Source organism: Anguilla anguilla, chromosome 9 (genome assembly GCF_013347855.1).
Source record: "Anguilla anguilla isolate fAngAng1 chromosome 9, fAngAng1.pri, whole genome shotgun sequence".
Taxonomy (NCBI): Eukaryota; Metazoa; Chordata; class Actinopteri; order Anguilliformes; family Anguillidae; genus Anguilla; species Anguilla anguilla.
In genome coordinates, this window is record NC_049209.1 from 18213127 (window position 1) to 18233480 (window position 20354).

General features: G+C 40.3%; 2 protein-coding genes across 5 annotated transcripts in view; one reads left to right on the top strand and one right to left on the bottom strand.

The window, feature by feature from the left end:
- On the bottom strand, nt 1-15024 carry LOC118236524 (ferroxidase HEPHL1-like). 2 transcript variants are annotated; one of them, XM_035434978.1, is made up of 21 exons: nt 14823-15024; nt 12895-13010; nt 12437-12681; nt 10352-10564; nt 9370-9564; nt 8691-8945; nt 7877-8048; nt 7585-7724; nt 7085-7216; nt 6581-6786; nt 5558-5702; nt 4968-5180; nt 4419-4632; nt 3873-4012; nt 3526-3654; nt 3247-3353; nt 2658-2880; nt 2390-2529; nt 1422-1590; nt 907-927; nt 1-775 (listed from the first exon to the last, which is right to left on the bottom strand). In XM_035434978.1, the coding sequence occupies exons 2-21, from the start codon at nt 12906-12908 to the stop codon at nt 663-665; spliced, it is 3186 nt and encodes a 1061-aa protein (XP_035290869.1). In that variant the 5' UTR covers nt 12909-13010; nt 14823-15024; the 3' UTR covers nt 1-662. The 2 variants fall into 2 exon arrangements, with proteins under 2 accessions (XP_035290869.1, XP_035290870.1); XM_035434979.1 differs by lacking the exons at nt 12895-13010; nt 14823-15024 and having other exon boundaries at nt 12582-12663.
- LOC118236526 (transmembrane protein 135-like) overlaps nt 14194-20354 on the top strand; it is a 13879-nt gene continuing 7718 nt past the window's right edge. The window contains exons 1-6 of one of the 3 annotated variants that reach the window (XM_035434982.1): nt 14194-14379; nt 15241-15368; nt 16558-16650; nt 17754-17787; nt 19215-19280; nt 19984-20030. In XM_035434982.1, coding sequence (XP_035290873.1) covers nt 14239-14379; nt 15241-15368; nt 16558-16650; nt 17754-17787; nt 19215-19280; nt 19984-20030 — 509 coding nt within the window. In that variant the 5' untranslated portion in view covers nt 14194-14238. Of the gene's footprint in view, nt 14380-15017; nt 15157-15240; nt 15369-16557; nt 16651-17753; nt 17788-19214; nt 19281-19983; nt 20031-20354 lie in introns of those variants that run through there. The other 2 variants (XM_035434981.1, XM_035434983.1) reach the window with 2 other exon arrangements.

The window sequence follows — 20354 nt, forward strand, 5'->3', positions numbered from 1 at the left end:
TATATATATATCTTTTTTTTTTTTCGTAAAGGCATATTTTTTAATGTTTTGCTTTTGGACGATTAATAGGCCATAATCATTGGCCTTTATGAGACTAGAGAGAAGCATCACTGTTAATCACCAAATAAAAGGCAGTTAGAAAACAACAGTAGAAGGCAAATAAAATAAAATAAATAAATAAATAAATGTAACCAGTATGGTTATGATTAACATCAAGGTGAACAGCAACCAAGATCTGATGTTGTCTCAGAAAATACCAGAGCATGCTGTGGAGAGCTTTTTAGCATTTTTTGGTTATACTTCTTTCAGACCAGAACAGCTGGATTGATAATCCTATAACCTGAAGAGATGAACTTCAGCCATAATCATGATATCATATCAAGTGTGTACACTGGATCACCCTACAGGAGTAGCATAAATGGAAACAATCAATTGGGCAATGTGGGTGGAAGTGAATGTATGTCAACAGCAAGGGTGCCCAAAAACAAGAATGGGGATACTTTTCTTGTGACTGAATACATTTTCAATGGAATGAAAACATTTGTCAACTTCAAACAAATGTGCTAATATTTTAATTCTGCCAACTCTTTGTAAATCTATTACTATGTGCTATATAATGCCAATTCTAGACATCAACAATGAAAATGAAAATCCTCCTCTTTCTACAAAAGTGTAGAAAGTATCAGACGGAGGCCAATAAGGATCGTCAGGGTCACCATAAAACCCCTGTCCTCTGACCGGAGGCCAAGCAGGGAGATTTTCAGTACAGAACCTGCTGGAGAAAGAAACAAAAAAACACAGACAAGCCTGTCAATATAAAAATCGCAAGAAGTAGTTATGAAGTACATTTCTTCTCAGTTTCACATTCACATCAAACAGCCTAATTAAACATAACTGTAGTCTTACCATTATTAGAGAAATTATCATCTGGAAAACAGAAGAAAAAAAAATTATTCAGTCATACGAAACAAGGTTGAATCCTTTACAGACAGAGATACACAGACTGAAAAAAAGACATACAAAATGGATGCTCAAACACTTTATGAAAAATGGCTGATCAAATGAAACCTGGATTTAGTGAGAACCCCTTTCCCCTTTATTTCAGCAATCTGTTCCTGTGATTGGTGGAATAGTGTCATAGGTACATTTTCAGAAGAAAGGGTTCCAAAAGGCTCCTCTGTGTCTCCATAGAGGAACCTCATCTATTTAAAGGGTTCTATTTTGGGAAAAATGGTTCAATCAGGGAGCTTCTACACTTTTCACACCTACCATAGGGGGTTCCATTAAGACGTATGGTTCCCATGTGAAGACAAGAACCCTGGAGGCTCAGAACCCTTTTCTCAAAGTGTGTACTCCATTCCTACAGCAACTGCCAGCACTGACCATAATACACCCAGTGCTTTTGCTGCCCGGGCCCTTACCTGTACCTGCCCTGCTCTTGATAGTGAATACAGCCTCCATGCCAGCATAAACATGGTCAGCTATATGACAGTGCAGCAGCCAGGTCCCAGGGTTCTCTGCGATCATCTCCACCGTTTGAGACGTTCCCGGGAACAGTTCATAGACATCCGCTCGGTGAGCCAGGTCTGTCTGCGGTAAGAATGTCAATGCAACAGAAAACAAAAGGATAGTGCGAGCTGCACGAGCTGAAATTATGACCCATATACAGCCTGCACCACCTTGAGGATTTAATCGTTTTAAATTCTAAGGACAATCAAAACCAAACATCATAATCATCTCTATATTATTCCATAAGAATCTATCTTCCAGTGTAAAGCTTTTTTTAGTGAACACTGTTAGTGAACACTTTCATAAGATCTATGTAACTCCATTATAAGCACTACCCAGATATCCAGTCAATGACTGATTTGAAGTTGACAATCTAGAACCTAGATCCCATAGGTGAGGGACCGAGTTTGATTTGATGCAATAACTCACTTTTGCACATTGCATATATCTGTAGTGTCTTTCCCTGCATAAACTTCAGACAGTTTACAGCCTCTTCATCCTATTGGTCTATTCCAAATTGGAATGTTGCATAGTGCGCAACAGATTTGCACATAGCTAACTGAATTACCACACAAATTAAAATGAGAGAAAATAAACCAGAAACAAACTGGTTAAAAATAAGGAATTTAACATTTTTAGCTTACATGAGTTAACCATATATCACCAAATAGTAACATAAATATACATGCATGACACCCTCCAACACCCTTCACCTTCCAAGTCACTGAAGTTCACTAGGTATTGTGAATATAGTTGTTTACCAGGAACTTAATCACATGCATAATCATATATGAAGCATTACATGGAAATGCCTACGGTATGTGTGGAAATGAGCTCATTTAGATCGGTATGTGCATGGAATCCGGCCAATGAAAAGTACCCTGTAAATGAAAACCTGTCCATGGAAATGGACAGTGTGTAGATCCACTTCATTCCCCATTCCAAGAAGATACCAGTCTGTCTTCTCCCCTTGCACCACTGTCAACCCTTGAAGATTACAATAGAGTTTTCCATTGATGGCTATGAGGGGAGAAGAGGAACAACATCCATTACGGTATATATCAGATATACCACAGTCTGCAGCAAAATAAAATAATGAATTTTAAATGCCAGTGTTAGATCACAAGCAGTCTTCTGCAGCGTCACACCATGCATTTGATTTCCCTCCACAAACTCATCGGTCATGGGGAAAGTGCTGGGGTCCTCGTCCAGGTAGGTTTGGGTGTTGTCTTTCAGGTACCAGGAGAGATTTTCATTGAAAATCATGAAGAGCAAGGCAAACTCCCTGTCCACATCCCTCCTCTTCCTGTTCTGGTCCAGCGTCCCCTTCCTACAGACCACCAAAGGCCCAAATAACCCGCTGGCTGTGTCCTATATCAGAAATTAAGTTTCTATCAGTAACAGTGGTCTGGTCATGTTGTAAACAAAAAAAAACCTATAGGGTCTTGATTTTACTCACATTTCCATTGACCAGAGAAGGTATAAAACCAGCTGTCCAGTCAGAACCAATCTTGAACAGTGTACCGAATGCTCAAATAGTACAAACATGTCCATTTGAGTTTCTTGTTCTGTAACACTACATATTCCCACTACTACCAGTTTTCTTTCACACATTTCACAATTTGTCAACTGCATGACACCCCAGCACCCTTGTGTCAAACAAAAATGGAACCATACTGTGTAATCAGTTTTAAAATACTAATTATAACTGCCAATGCTTTTATATTGATTACTAACCTTTATAAAGTCAACAGAGGAGTAATAGGCAAATGAGATGCAGTTGGGGTCTAAACTTCCAGGACCAGATCTTTCTGGAAAGTCCCATTGGTATTGTTGTATTCCACCTTGTGCACGTAATTGATGAGAGAGAGAGAGAGAGAGAGAGAGAGAGAGATAGATAGATAGATAGATAGATGAAGAGAGATTTCACAGTCTTATGGTGACTATGTGAGAAGCACTATATACAGCCATGTTTTTTGAGAATGTGATTGACATCAACCCTCACCCTGCTCTCACCTGGTTGGACAGGAAATAGCTGACCAGCAGGGGTCTTTACTCCATGGGCATGTATGGAGAATGGGCGGGTAGCCATGTTCTTGAAATGGACCAGAACTTGTTCTCCAACCTCTGCCCTGATTATGGGACCTTCAAGAGACACATATACACACAAACAACTTAAGATTTTCATTCATAAAATTTTAAACTAGAGATATTTGTTAAGAGTCAGTATTTTTCTTTTCTCCATACATCTGATTGGCTCAGATGAAGCACAACATTTCTTATGTTGAGAATGTGCATGCACTTAATTCATCTTCACTTCATTAATAAATGTTTCTTGACAATGAAATGAAAAGGAGACCTACCCAAAATCTGAAGATGTTCTTCTTGCGGTAACCTTGGTTTCCTCGTCATGAAGGTGGTGTCAGTATATTCCCTGTAAACCACCTTTTTATACCTGGAGCCGATGCGATTCTCACCTCTCTCCACAAAAATGCTCCCAGGACTGAAAGTGAAATGAACTGTGTTTTTTATAATGTTCCCACTCTGAGGGAATGTGAGTGGCAGATGAAATGTAAGTTCTTTCATTGAAAGTTATGTTCAATTCAATTTAATTCAATTTTATTTGTATAGCGCTTTTTACATAGTCACAAAGACACTTTACAGAGTAGCAAGGCAAGAGACAGAGCAGAAAGAGCAAACAGAGCAAACACGTGTTACAGGTTAAATTAAAAGCCGGGGTGAAAATCGAACCAATATAAATGTGCCAGGTCTGGTGAACCTCCAATAGAGGTACACAAGTAACGTGGCTCAACGTGAGGTGGATGGGACAGCAGACGGTGCACCTGTACAATATACCTGCTCAGGTGAGGCTCGAGTGAGACAGGGGGAGGAGTAAGGGTGAGCAGTACCTGCTCTCCTCAGTGCCACCGTGTATCTGTAGTTCACATTTTCTGCTGGGGGCGTAGTCCCACTCGATCTCCTCAGCAGCGATGAAGTACTGCACCAGTGGAGGCGGGGCCGCAGCCTGTGGAACATTTCGTCCTCTGCATTGTGACACTGAGTACTGCTGCCTCATCCCAGCCAGGTAGTGATCAGTGGTAATGCAGTTCACCTCAAATGTCCCTGCCAATCAGAGGTCAGAGTACACAGTCACAGGTAATATGTACCAAAATCACAGAACTTATGCAACATGCGCTGTTGTCCTCTCGGTACTGCATGCATAACTATGATTCACAGACTGGTTTCAAACTGCAGTATATCTGACTGGCAAAAATGAATACCGCAATTCTACTTCACTAATAAATCATGTTAGTAACTTACAAGCATGTAATATTCATTCAGAAATTACAACAGGTTTGTGTGAAACAGACAGTAGGCCTCCCATAGGTGGCAGCTCCACTCCTGGGATGGGCCGTGGCCACCTTTTCTCCTTGCTCATTTGTGACAGGGAAACCCACCTGTTGAGTCTGGTTGCATGGAAACAGTCACCCTGGTGTGGGGGAACAGGCTGAAGGTATCCCTGTTCATGCCCTCCTGCTGGAAGGTGTTGCCATTGAAGTAAATCCCATGCACGTCCACTTCTGTGCCCAGGCCAAGGGAATGCCAGGACACCCGATCCCCAACACAGAGATTCAGACCCTGCAGGTTCCCATACATCAGTCCATTCACCCCTGTGTGGCACACACACATAGACATACACACACACACACACACACACACAAACAGACTTACTAATGCTTCATTCAACACAATCAGTGCAAAACTAACACAAAACCAAGGTCATAAAATACTACTCTACATGTATAATCTATAATATTACCCAATACAAAAACATTACTTGAAACATTAGGGTACAAAACAAATTATTTATCTGGAGGGTACTTGGTTAGAGCTTGGTGGAGGAATGTGTCTGAGCCAAGAACATATGTTTAAAAACAAGTTTGAAGAAACATTACTTAATAAAGTAAAAATAATATTTACTTAATATTTACTTAAGGTCATGATAATGAATTATGTGATACTGGTAAAGGAGAATTCATGTAAGTACCATGCATTTTATTGTTCTCCATAAAGTCCTCACTCTCCACATCTGATTCGCTGGTCCCAAACATGCGGATATTGTCCTCCAGATACCAGCTGAGGTTTTCATCCATCACAGAGAAGAGCAGGAAGAATTCCTTGTCCACGCCCATCTGAAACACATCATGCAACACACATATCTCATGGTCTACACTTCCTGCACACAATCACAGACAAACATTTCAATACTAGATGTTATATCTAATGTACACTGTTAGCTGTTTCCAATATGGTGTTCTGAAAGAGAGCCAGCAGTCCAGAATCTCCTCTTAAACTGAAGAAGCTGCTAACAAAGGTTTAGAGTCATTCCTATATAATGGCTTCCACAGCCCACACACAGCTTTTTGTTTCAAGAAAATATGAATGCACATACTAGATACAATATCACCAGATACCAGGGTGTTAAGTAGATTTATGCCCTGTACACCTTACAAACCTTGAATTTTGAAGCTGTTATGTGCTTTAATAAAGTAAGTTGCTAACATTTAATTATATTGAAACTACACAAGGTTGCATTCCACCAATGTTACGTCACCACCACTCAAGTTTCATACTAGTCTGCCTGCACAAGACTTTGGGTAGTTATAGGCTGCACAGTTGGCGTTCTCCGGTAGAAGAAGTAGTCTGATGAAACCATGCAGAAATTAAGCTCTGTGGATGTTCGTGAGTAACCGTGAGATTATTTTTGGAAAGGGACGTCGCTGCTGCGTTTATCAAATGTTAATTTTTGGCACTTTGAGGCCACACGAAGATAGACCCGCCAGGTGCATTTTATTAGAGTGAGCTACAGCAAATATCCAGAAAATTCATCACATTTCAGTGAAACTATCTGGATGGACAGATACTACTCCAGGCAAGTGAAAACACGCCTTCATTTTATTTTTGGGTGAACTACCCCTATAAGTTTCAACCAAACAGTTCCACAAAACCAAGACTTATTGCCATCCTGCTAATGTGCCCTCTGGTGAAGTGAAGTGGCAGAAGAAATTACCTGAGACCCACTCTCATTCAGTGCACCCCTTCTACACACCAGCAGAGGGCCCATCAGTCCAGAGTTGGTGTCTTGGACTGGGTCACTGGATGAGTAGTACAGGTAGGAGATGCATGCTGGGTCACTGGGGGAGGGGCCTTCCTTCACTCTCCAGCTGTATGTGAATTTGCCACCCGGACGCACGTGAGCTCCATCATTGGGAACACCTGAGACGCATCCATACAAGCAAAGTTCAATCACAATACTGTCACAGAGACAAAATCTCAGCATTTCTATATCATTGCCGTAACATTTTAATGATAAAAGAAAGTCATTAATGAAAAATGGGGTGGATGTTAAGAGAAGATAAAAATGAATGATAAAAAACATAAACAGGAGGAGATTTCTTTAACACATTCAAATTTAAGACTTTATTTTAGTATTTCTGATTGTTTTCGTTTAATACCTTTAATTAGAACACAATAAAACATTCTCTGATACCACAGAAGGGGTCTGGGGCCTCACCGTCCTGGTAGCTGGTGCCTTCAAAAGCCTTGTCATACTGAAGACCGTGAGGCCGGATGCTGTAGTTTCTGCTGGCCTTGTTCATAAATGTAACCAGAAGGTGGTCACCGACTTCAGCTCGGATCACTGGGCCTGGGGGAGTGAGTCAGCATTATATTGGTATCCAGTGGATTCCACATCCATTTGCCCCCTCATTGCATAATATTAGGGGGCAGAAAAACAATAATCAAAACTTACACTTTGACCATAATTTAGTCTTAAATGAATGGTGATGGAAAACAGTATGTGCAATGATTTCCTAGTATCAACATCTTAAAATGTCATAAGTGCATGTGTGTGTATGCTTGAAACAGGTATTCATGTAAAAGTGGAAAATCAAATGAAACAAAATAAATAATTATATATATATATATATGAATATATAACAATGGGTCAACTCAGTTCATACAAGTATTAAGAACATATCTTTTACTGTAACTAGCGGTATCTAGCAGGTTTACCTAGAATTCCAAGGTGTCTTTCTGCAGAACTCTGCTCCACCTTGGTGGTGAAATTTCCATTGGTGTAGGCCACATAACGGGCCTTCTTATACACCCCTCCCAGCCGACCCCCTTGCCTTCCAAAAAAAATCTCCGACTGACTGTCAAGGGAGCACAGACAAACAGATACCGGTAAAAACCTATGCAGCATAATTCCTACATCACTATGTATTTATATGCAGGGAAAACAGAGACTGGGGGGCAATCGCCTTTGAGTTAAAAATGCATTTAAAAAAAGACTTTTACACCACACCTGCCAGAATCAACCAAGGACAGATTATTTGAAGTGTCAGTTCTTAATGGGGCATAATTCCACAACTGTTCCTCAGCAGCTATGTAATACCGCCTTATTCTGCCATCAGGAGATGCTTCAGTAGTGTTCTTTCCTCCACATCTCAAAACTTGGTAAAAGGCTTGCATCCCCGCTATGGATAGAAAAACAGACAATCAACCACCAGGGGAAGACATTACACAATGTACAGGACATTCGCTGAAAATTCCTGTGTAAGGTTCAAGTCCTTGAAAGCCTGCCTCCACACAGTGATCTAAGTAAATTAAAAATTTTCAATGAAACCATATGTACATATGCCCAAAAAAATATTTTTAAGTGTTTAAAAAAAATAAAAAAATAAAAAAAACACTTAAAAAGGGTGAAAGCATAAAATGCATTCCTAAATGTGTTCATTAAAAAAATATTTAGATTTATTTCCAAGTTACTATGAATTATGTGACCTGGCATTAATTGTAATGTTGTAATGTAATGACAAGTCACACTATTCATTGTGACTTGGAAATAAATCTAAATATTTTTTTAATGAACACATTTAGGAATGCATTTTATGCTTTCATTATTTTATCCATTTATGTTAAAACGATTCTATTTAAATGGGAATTTTTTATTTTTTTATTTTTTATTCTAAATGACCATTTTACTAAAAAAAAACAGTTTTACTAAAAGTTAGGTGTTAAGGGTACAAAGGTATTGTTCTACCTGTGCTTAAAAACCTCCTGGTTAGCAGTCAAGTCCTGAAATAACTACAATGAATCTTTGCTTTTGTTGCCTCTACCTCGTATGTGGTCATTGACCAGGCAGCCCATCAGCCATTTTCCTGGGGTGATGGGGACCATGTCTGCGGCAATAAAGGTTGCCGGGAACAGGCTGAGGACATCAGTACGGTGACCCCGGTTAAGCAGTGTGTGCCCCTGGAAGTCGACAGAGTGGATGTCCACCTCACTGCCCATGCCAAAGAGGTGCCAGGCCACCGTCTGGTTCAGGCACACCTCCACACCTGGCAGGTTCCCATACAGGTACCCATTTATGGCTGTGGTTGAGGAAAGAACAATGTCAATGAGCAGAGTGATGGAGAAAGAAGAAGCTTCTACAGTATGTACCACCTTCCTTCAATCTGATGGTGGGATTCCTTTGGAGGGGAGGGGATCTGCATGTTGAAAGAAGAGAGCTAGTTGTAAATGGAGGCGAGATATACCTTTCTGTTTTCACAACTCATGGCCTGTGGCCACCTGGTGTGTAGCTAGTAGGAACTAATGTCATAGTGACCCAAGGAACTGTAGCAGTAACCAGCCTAAACCCATCCTACCCCTGGTAAGAAAAAAACTGTTATGTTCCACCATTGCAGGGCAAAAGGTGATGGCATTTTTAGAGTGTGATAGGGGTCAGACCTTAAACTGACCATCTACTTAATGGACACCATCAAAAGGAGTGATTAGGAGGCTGGCACCACCCACCATGCATTTTGTTGGACTCCTGAAAGTCCTCGTCATCAGGGTCCACGCCTTTGGGATCTGAGCAGAAGGTCTGGATGTTCTCCTCTAGGTACCAACTGAGGTTCTCTTCTATTACAGTGAATAATAAGACAAAGTCCTGGTCCACGTCTCTCCGCTTCAGCATGGTCCGTTTGCTGGGTACCTGCAGCAGGGTGCCTGGAAAAAGCAGAGGTAGGGGAACACATAAAAGAAGGGAGTGGCACACAATTATGGAGCAGTAGTCAGTGTTTAATCTGTTATTTTATTTGACTCCAGTAAAATACGAAGATATGCTAAAGATAAATGTTTTTAGCTAATAGTCAAATAATAACTCCATGGGCTAGCTGGTACAGAACTTTTCCAGGGCATGGACCTAAGATTTGGACTATGCCAATACCAACTGTGGTTGGGAGCCCTGCAGGGTGACACACAATTGGTGCTAGACCAGGAAGAGAGGACTTCAGCCAGCCAGGAAGAAGGTATCTCATCATGCACCAGCGACCCCTGCTGGTCAATTGAGTACTCTCAGTTTGCCTATTGAACTGCACATAAATTCATATTACAGGCTTTTGTGGAGGCTGTGATGAGTATCATAGTGTGAACATTATTGGGAATACCATATTGCGAAGAAAAAGCATAAAAATACTAAGAATAATAATTGCATTAATAATAGTAAAATTTAAAATACTTTGAGAACGAGTGTGACCTGCCACTTTGTTTTGACTATCAGCCATAAAGGGCATGATATGGAGACAGTCATAATTAACATATTTTTTGCTATTACATGAAAGCACTGCAATGAATGTGACTCATGAATTCCTTAAAGGATGGCAGTTCACCCTGCAAGGGAACCAAATAGCCAGAGCACTGAGTAGCAGCTTGTTTGAATGGGGTAAATACTAATAGCTATGACGCTGACATCTCATGACCTCATGATGTGATGTGTGTGTAGATGGCTTGGGACCTTTCTTGCAGGTAAGGAGAGCCCCAATAAGACCAGAGTAGATGTCCCGAGGGGGATCGACATGTGAGTGGTACGCCCAGGTCAGGCAGTTAGCGTCCCCCTCCGCGGGGGCAAATTCGGGCTTGATAGTCCAGATGTAGGTGTGCTTTCCTCCCGGGGGGACAGCATCATCCAGCTTCAGCTTTCCAGATGTCCCATCAGGATACAGAGCCCCTGGAACAAACCGTACTATTACATAATCAACACAAAATTGCACAGGGAGGCACAGACCCATAGAGGACTGACGCACTCAAGTCTCAAACGCATATGTCATTATGTCATCATCAAGACACTACCTTGGACAAACAGATTATCATTACAATTACATAATAAAAATGTTTTTAAAAATAAATTAAAATAATAATAATAATAATAATACTAATAATAATAACAATAATAATTGCATTGTGAATACTGCTAGGAGATAAAATGAATTTTTTATACTGCCACTTGATATCCTCTCAAATCATTTCAAAATTGCTGCATGATAAATGTTAAATTACTCCTCTTTTCTTTTCCCACCCATTTCATGACAAATCTGTGCACCTGAACATGACTTCAGTTACTTCTCTGAAATGCACTCAGTGAAGTGCATTTCTTTGACTACACATTTACAAAGTGTACGGAATAAAATATAATCGTCTGACTGACACAGTATACAGTTGGATCTCTTCAACAGATGTCCAACAGATGTACATAGACAATATAGTGCAGTAATGAAGTAATAGGCTAGATTAAAGACATTCAAAGACATGCACACCAATTTATGTCTGTTTATAGCACAACATTCAGAAACAACAACGAAAAATAAATAAATGGCTGCTTTGGGGGCAGTTTTCTTTTTGAATAAAATAACAGGCTAAACATAATAATGAGATTTTCTTCTGCAAGGTTCCTTCCCCATTTTATTAATGATGAATAAGGAGGATAATGTTGTCACTTACTCATTCAAGGGACTGGTCATTGGCATCTAAAGATCAAATCTGTCGAAACACTTTGTAAGCATTGTGTGTAAGTGTGGTATAGTAAGTGTTAATATTGGTGTAAATAGGTGGAATGTGGGTGACAGATGTAAACTTAGGTGTCAGGGCATAAATAAACAGCCAAGTAAAAGACACCTACATTCACTTGGCTGTAATCTTTCTTTACACATTAGAGCCATTTACTCTGTATATTTTAGTAGATTTCCTGCCAACTTTGCCATTGGGCAACTTTGTCATTGCTATCACAATGTTCTACTGCCAAGAAAACAATAAAATGGAGTTTATGTTCAAAGGCAAAAAGAATAAAAAATAATATCATATTGGAGATCAGACATTGGAAGGAAAGGCATTGAAATGTTAAGAGGAATAAATGCTAAAAGACAATGAAAATGTTATACTCTTGATCTTTTCTCGAAAAATGTACACTAGCAAGGTAGTTTTCTCTTGCCAGTGTTGTACTAGATGTGTAATATGTGGGTTCATGCTCAGATCTCAGAAGAGGTGCTTTGTGATAAAGGCCTTTGTAAAAAGGTTATACAAATTGAATTGAATTCAATACTCTTACATTCTTAAATATAAGCCAAGATTCTAGATATAGTTCATTTTCAACACTTTTCTGAAAAAGAGTATGTAGGTAGTAGGTGTGATCCCAGCTCACGTTTAGTTCCACTATGTTCCATTTCTGGTATGTTAGGGTAAATGTTTTCAAGGTGTGAAGCTGTTTATATAATACTTGAATATTATTTTGAAGTTATAAGGAACATTGCCATAGTAGTCTTTAAATACTATTCAGCTTTGCCACTCTATTTAGAAAATAAACAGTGGGCAGCTATCCATGTTAATTTCACTGGGAAAGTTAGCAATGTTCAATGAACCTGATATTCCAATACTTACTGGAACATTCCTAAAATCTTATTAACAAACTTTTTAAATAACTGACTGACAATCTAACATCTAAAATCAAGACAACATAACAAGTACATTTATCTGTGACATGGCTAGAAATGTATTTCTGTGCCTGAAAGTACTCCCCGTGTGTGTGTTCATGCATGCATGTGTCTACCTTCAGAGTCTTTTTCATAGGACATGCCATGTGGATGCAACGAATATGGCCTTGAGGCAAAGTTCTTCATGTGGACAACCAGGACGTCGCCCACCTCTCCCCTCAGAACTGGGCCCAGGAACCCCAGCCAGTTAGGTTTAGGTACCTCTTTGGAATAGGTTTGGTCCGTGTACTCCCTGTACATTGCTTTCATGTACACAGATCCAATTCTGCGTGGGCCTTGTTGTAAAAACACAGAGGCAAGCCTGGGCGATATTGGGGAGAAGGACAAAACATGCAGAAGAGAGCATTGACTTGGGAACATATTTTCACAAGATAAACACATTTAATGTAAGCTTCACAAAGTATTAAGCAGCACTGTAAATCTGCCTTATTACAATACATCCATGTAATAAATGTTCTTTGGGTTCCTGAATTATATTGATTATTATGTGAAATAAACAATATAAATGTCATACTGTAACTCACTCATCTTCAGCGAAGTCTTTCCCAGTTATTAGATTGCGGCCACTCGGAGCATAGTTCCACCTGTCTTCTTTAATTCCGATGTAGTATGTTCTGGTGATGCTATCAACTGCAGAGAATGAGACACAAAGTGTGCAAATAAGCAAAAGCCAAGTGTCTCGCAGCCAGCCCATGGTTAATGGCAAAGAACAGGTACAGTCAAGTGTCGTGTACTTGTGTAGGGAATAATGTGTTTGTCCCCTCCCTTTTCCCAAAAGGATATATTTTGTGAAACTTAGCCATGCAGTGCAATCAAAAAGGAAGGACGGATGCGTTGCTATCCCTGGATGCTGTTAATGATAATCTCTTATAAAACTTCTTCAAATAGGCTGCTTCATAGACTTCTGCGGTACAATGCTTGTGGCTGCATTCTGGTGCTGCATAAAGGGATTTGTAACATTAATGCCACAGAATGGTTGCATGGCTGGGACCTGCAGCTCCCTGCCATGGAACCATTCCTTTCTAAATTTCTAAATTTATATGTACTGAGGTGTGCAGCACATGTAGGGCCTACTCAGCTGCAGTCTGTGGCTCCATCTTCGCTAGGTTTCTACAAACCCAACTCCATCACCATGCATCTGTCTATATCTACAATCTGGGCAGAGAAAATTATAAAACTGAGATTCAGAGATATTTGGAACTGTTCTATTTTTATTCTTTAATCTTACTTTATTACATGCTGGGTTTGTTCTGAGAACAGGACATGGGATTTCATGCAAGACTAACAAATGTCCATGTTGTGTGTGTATGTACAAATTTCAGAAGGGAAATGTCGAGAAAAGTCCATCTGATTGGTAGGTTTGAGTGTTGTTTGGGGTTCTGTGCTTTACGGAAACATCTAGAAGTTCAAATCCCACGAGTGACAACACTGCGGTATCCACTGGTGACTGAGCTTCTTCACTAGCTCAATTAAGATTTACATAAATAAATGAGCAATGTGTGTCATTGGCATGTTCCTTTCCTTGCTTCTGCTTCATTGTAGGTACACAATGGACTACTTATCTTGCATTATCAACTGCACTATTTAACAACCTCCCAAAAGGGGACCATGGCATATGGTTGCATTTAATTGATAAATTACTTAATTATTGCCTTCCAATTAATTATAGTCACGGTTGTACTAGTGTTTGCATGTGTTATACGCAGATTCTTTTAAAAAGAACTAAAAGATAAGGCAGTTTCTAAGCATTACAAGTGTCCCATAATAACCCGAAAACGACCTTTCCTCCAATTTCCCTCTCAGTGCAGCGCGGGGCTTGTGCCGTGATCGCGCTTTCACGGGTTCAGCACAAGCCAACATGGCTGCCTTCAGTAAGTCAATTCCACACAACTGCTACGAAATTGGACATACCTGGAACCCTTCGTGCACGGTTTCGACACTGCAGGTTACCGCAGGAGCACTTGAAGCGTCCTTTAAAATATACGCACCCTTGTATCTTGTAAGTCAAAGGTTTCTACGCCGTCAAGAAACTTCCATGAATTTAAGCTAGGGCCCGAGTACAACTAACTAATGATAATCAATGTATGAGTGCTATTCTGAAAGTTTGTTGGCTCGCTCGATGCGATCTTACGTTTAGCTAGTTAGCACGTTTAGTATACAGTCGCTTGTTAGCCAACATTAACAAACACTTGCATATTTGGTATGTTTTATTAACGTTACATATCGAATTTTCTGTCATCTATTATTGGCAAGCTTTTGCAGTTTAAACTGAAATTTCCAATCCCTAGCCAGGAAGCTTGTAACTTCGCTTGCTGTCGAATGTTGCTCAGTTTAACTAGTCTAGTCTGTTACAAATACTACGCATGTTGTGCTATCATCTGTAGGTTAGTTGGCTGTAACATTAGATAATTAGCTATCTTTACGAGAACGTCTTCCATTTACCTGTAACGTTCGCGTCTCTAGTGTGGATAGAATTAGACAGCTTCTGATATTTCCTAAACGGAGCCGCTTGCAAAGTGATTTGCACCGCTGAATACACCTAACTAACTGTAATGTATAGCTAGCGTGCTTAAGTGACGTATTGTCTATGCATTTAGATTTATTTTGGAATATGGCTTCCATTGTCCCTTGTTGCAGAAGTAATACCAAGGTCACTAAGCAGATGGTCGTGTAGCATACTATGTCACGAATTACGTGGCAGCTGTGTATATGTTGGATATGTGTGGTGCGTAGCATGTGCATGGTTGCTCACCCTTCCTTTAGGGAATATGCAAAGGTAGGTTTAGGTCTCTAAAATTTATTTATTTATTTATTCCATCTCATCCAAAATCGGTCTAATGCAACAATTGGTGTATTACAGATTGCTGCTATCCTCCGGAGGAGAAAAAAGGATTACTATTTGAAAAGACTGATACCTGAAATTATACAGTCAACGTCATTTCTGACTGCCAATGGGGGACTATACATCGCGTTCTTCTGCATTCTCAGGTAGGAATTGTTCACTGTAAGCAGTGCTCTTAAACAGCTATTCGGCCATTGCAACTCATGGATTGCTTTATTGATTGTTTAAAGTCCACAGATAAGAGCAGTCTGCAATGCTTGGAAAGCTGAAGGATAAATCCATAAAGGCGACAATTTAGATAACAAGAGTAAACATAAATAGGCCTGCAATGCTCCTGAGTATCAGTTTTATAAACTGTCTGCATTATTGAAATCGTACAAACGCTACAGATAGGTGAAATCACACAAACCATCTATGCACAAGTTAAATCACACAAAATTATGATACTGCAATACACTGACACTATTGCCCCTTAAAGTGTGGTATAGCTGTGTAAAGATAGGTAGGGCCTAATTTGTCTAGTGACTTTTACTTTTAATGCTATACAAGCTATTGGTTTTTAGGTTAACATTACACTTATTAATTATAAATGGTCTTTCTGTGCCTTCTTGGTGATGTTGCACTTTTGTATTCCTGAGAATAACATTCATGTTTTCCACTTTTGTAAGTTTCTCTGTATAAGAATGTCTGCTAAATGATTGTAACATAATGCAATGTACTGTTTATGCTTTAACTGAATACCAAGGGTGTGGTCCAGTGTATTTCTAGTCAACAGAGGAACTATCAAAACTGTCCATTGTGTTGTGTGATATTGCAAAAGAAACACCATTTATGATCAATATTTACATCCTATATAGGCAGTAGGCAGGAGCCTCAGAGTCATGTATTTACACCTGTTACCAGAGGATTTATGGCTTTTCAGTCAAACCAAAATGTGTCCTATTGTATTGACTGATATGGTACATGTGATGCTGATGTTTGGGAAATCAGTCTGTACTATAACTGACCCTTCAGCTACTGCTGTATATTTGTTGCCCCTGCAGCAGCAACAGCACCTGTGGCAGCCATTTTTACAGCTCTCCTGTATGTAGAGAAGCTGCTGTGGTTATCTGTAGCCATAAATAAAAATACTGACATTGTGGAACAGTAAATCGGAACAATATGAGGTAATCAGTTTGCCCTGTCATTTTATTGCATGTGACCTATGCTATAAATGGCAAGTAACACTGGGGTCAAAGTCAGCACAGGTATTTTAAAATGTCTGATTTCCAACGTTTGTGAGTGTGCGTAACTGTAGATGGTTCTCAGTCTCCTCTCGCTGTTTTGTGTGCTCAGGAGACTTCTTGGCAGGTTCTATTCATGGTCCACAGGATTCGGAGCGGCTCTGCCAGCTTCGTACATCGCCATCCTGATTGAACGGAAAAGCAGGTCAGCCTCATTTCCATGGCGGTCTGTCCGTGGTGGTCCTATCGCCTGCACATGCATGGCCACACTACTGCTCTGATTGCTGCTCCACATGGCTGCTCTGAGCACTCCTCCACGTGGCTGCTCTGAGCACTCCTCCACACTGCTGCTCTGAGCACTGCTCCACACTGCTGCTCTGATCACTGCTCCACACTGTTGCTCTGAGCACTGCTCCACACTGCTGCTCTGAGCACTCCTCCACACTGCTGCTCTGAGCACTGCTCCACACTGCTGCTCTGAGCACTGCTCCACACTGCTGCTCTGAGCACTGCTGTACACTGCTGCTCTGAGCACTACTCCACACTGCTGCGCACCACTGCTACATATTACTGTGCTGACTCCTCCTCCACATTTCTGCCTTGATTACTACTAGTTTAGCATAATAGACAAATTATCATTTTTGTGCCAAATGACGTTTTGAATTTTTGTTTTATCTTGGGACAAATGCACAGACATCTTTTGAATTAATATTAGTTTAATAGGAAACAAACAGGGACAGTGTTTGGTCACTGTCAGTATAGTCTTCTCTGGTTTAAAGAGAGCTAAATACCCTACCCAATTACTTCCGTCATTGTAGAAAATGTGTTTAAATGGATTGACATATGGATTTATGGGCTGATGCTTCCCAAACAGGAAAAAAAAAAATCACTGTTGGAACAAAGTCTCTTCAGTCTATTGACTGTTTGTTTTGTCTAATTACTTTGCATAAACCATTTAAACATGTATAATTAAATCCTTGAATGTTTTGTGGTTTATCAGTCTTTCAGCTTCAATAGGTACCCTAACATGATTTATTAGGTGTACACAAAGCTCCTTGCATTCAGAATTGATACATTTGAGAGAAGATTTCTATTTAGGAAATTCCCCCTGCTTTAGACTGATGCGAAGAGTGTTGTGTAGCTAGAAGCTACATACATTTAGAAATCACTCGGGTAGATCTAGTTGATGTCTGTTTTCTACTGTGTGTAATGGGTTCATCTGACTGACTGCTGGTTGCTTTGAAGATTTTGCCACAGTGCATTTCTTCATTATTTGCATCTGATATTTCGATTTCTCGCTCTCTGCAGGAGAGGACTGCTGACCATATACATGGCAAATCTGGTATGTTGTCCCAACACTATAACATTCTATTCTTCAAATATAATGCACAGTCAAATACCCTTTTTTTGGAATGTTGTTCTTAAAATTGGTAACGATAAAATTTGCACCAATTTTTACACGTCACCCCATTGTTGCGGGCGGAAGTGTGATGTAGCTCACAGCATGTCTATTGTGGAAAGAGTGCTGTGTGTACTTGGTGCCCCCCCAATCACTGGTCCTGGATCAGCCATGCCCCCCCCCCCTCCCCCCCCCATAAATGCAACTGTAACCGTTATGTGGTAAAAGCTGAAATCAATCCAGAGCAAATGCACCTTGAATGGCCTGTTGCCCTGCTGCCATCGGTTTAAATTAATCAACTATTAACTTATCTGCAGGGAACTGGGAAACTGCAAAGGGGTCCATCTGCAGTTTCACAATTTCTGGCTGCTGATACAGTATTTTGGTGTGTGATTGTGATTTAAACCAATACGATGTCTGAGCATTTTCCTGGTCACATGGCATGATTTTAAGTACTGGTCGCATGTGCAGGGGCTCCTGGTTGGTGAATGCTGCCAAAGAACCTGTCTTGTTTCTGTATGAGAAAACCACGCTGCTATCACAGGACTGACGCAGTAAAACGGAAAAGCCTTTTGCTTTGGAACCTTCAAAAGTAAAAAAACTTAAAGATGTGCATGGTAGGATTATGCCTAGCCAAAACAGTCTAAGCTTTGACTAGGCTATTGACATTGAGTGAGTGTGAACCCTTTTAGTGTACAATGCGTAATATTGCCACAAGGTACTGTACAGTGGTTAATGGCTAATGAAATTGTCAGATTTAAAATGTTTGCTAGCAGGATTTGAACCCAAGCAATTGTGATTGTGAATCAGGTGTTTAATCAGTGGAGAACCAAAGCCATATATAGCTGCTATGGGGAAAACAAAATAGTCCAACGGCTGGTATTGCACATAATCTGCTTGTGCAAGATGGCCTACTTTTTCAACTCTTACCTCCCTTGGCTATCTATAACTGATGATAGCAAAATAACATGAAGTAATTAAAGTATCTTATTTTGATCTTATGTATGGAAAAGGGTGCATTATTGGAACTGTATTCTTGCAACCTTCAGGTTACAAGCATAGAATAATGACCACACCAAGAGGAGCCCTCCCAGAATGCAGGTTTGAGTAGTTCTTTGCATGCCTGTCTGTGCCGTCTGTTCAGCAGTACAGACAGGGATCCTCCAGCCTTAGGAAAATCATGGGGCTGAGTAATAAAGCGAAACCTTTGTCACCATGGAAATGGGCGCTCACCAGTCCTGTAGTCAGCGTTCCATGCAGTTCCCTGACCGTTGCCATGTGAACAGAGGGAGCGCCGTGTAGTAAAGAATGTGTTAAAATTGTGCTGAATGCCACTTTCACCAGCCCCGCATGTCTCTGTGTCATTCTAGGCGACAGAAACTATATTTCGGATGGCAGTCAGAAGAGGAATGGTTAGCCCCATCAAACACGGAGAGGTGAGTTCTGCAGGGACTCTCAGTTCAAGGCATGCGGAGTCAGTAATCCTGAACCAGGGATGTTCCCTTCTAGTCTTGTAAATCCACAGTGTGTTTAAACCAGCAGCAGACGTGCATCAGGATCAGCTGTTATGCAAACAATGGCCTGATATGACCTGCACTGGAGAGAAACTGAGAAGTGTGTGTCTTTGCAGTGGCCTCTATTATAGTCACAATAACACAATCAGTTTTTTATATATGTATTGGCAGATACTAATGGTTTGCTAATATGGCATACCAAGTGCTAATAACTTGGACAACAGTTCAAGTAGGCATTAATACTATCAATAATTTGTCTAAAGCAGATCAGACTGAACCAATAGACAGCGTATTAAATGTATCAAATGCACAATTACTTAAGAAGATTTCAAATGATGACTGACTCAACACAGAGGATGAACTTTAAAGTAGTATTGAAGTTTAAAAAAAAAATAATTAAAAGGAGCCTAATTGCTTTGATGGATAAGGATCAGGAATTTGCTATCAGTCTATTTAACACACGTCATTTTAAGTATACTATGAGTAGGTGTGGTTTTAGATTTGGAGATTCTGTAGAAACTGTTTCTTTAGTCCTGGTGGCCCCAGGACCGAAGGTCATTCCACCACAGTGGGGGGCTGGGACAAGATGGAGTAGATTGATTCATTGCTTCTCTTCTCTACATAGATACTGCTGTTCTGCTTGACTGCGTCAATCTACATGTTCTTTTTCCGGTAAGGTAGCAGATGACGGCAGAGCACCACTCCCATCTGTGAAACCGTAGTTCACAGTTCCATAGCTCTTGAATGATGTTGATCTTCAGAGCGTATAGCCAGTGGAGGATGACCCATGAGTCATTGTTGAGTAGATGTATTTTCTGTGTTCTACACAGCTTATAAACAGCTTTTATGAATCAGAATTTTGAATGTTAATTAAACTGTAGGAATTTTCTTGGGGGGGTGGGGAGGGAGGTTTTACTTTTTTTTAGAATAGAATTGCAAGAAGAATTTTAATAACGTGCTTTATAATTATGGCCAGTCTTGTCAACATACTCTTTG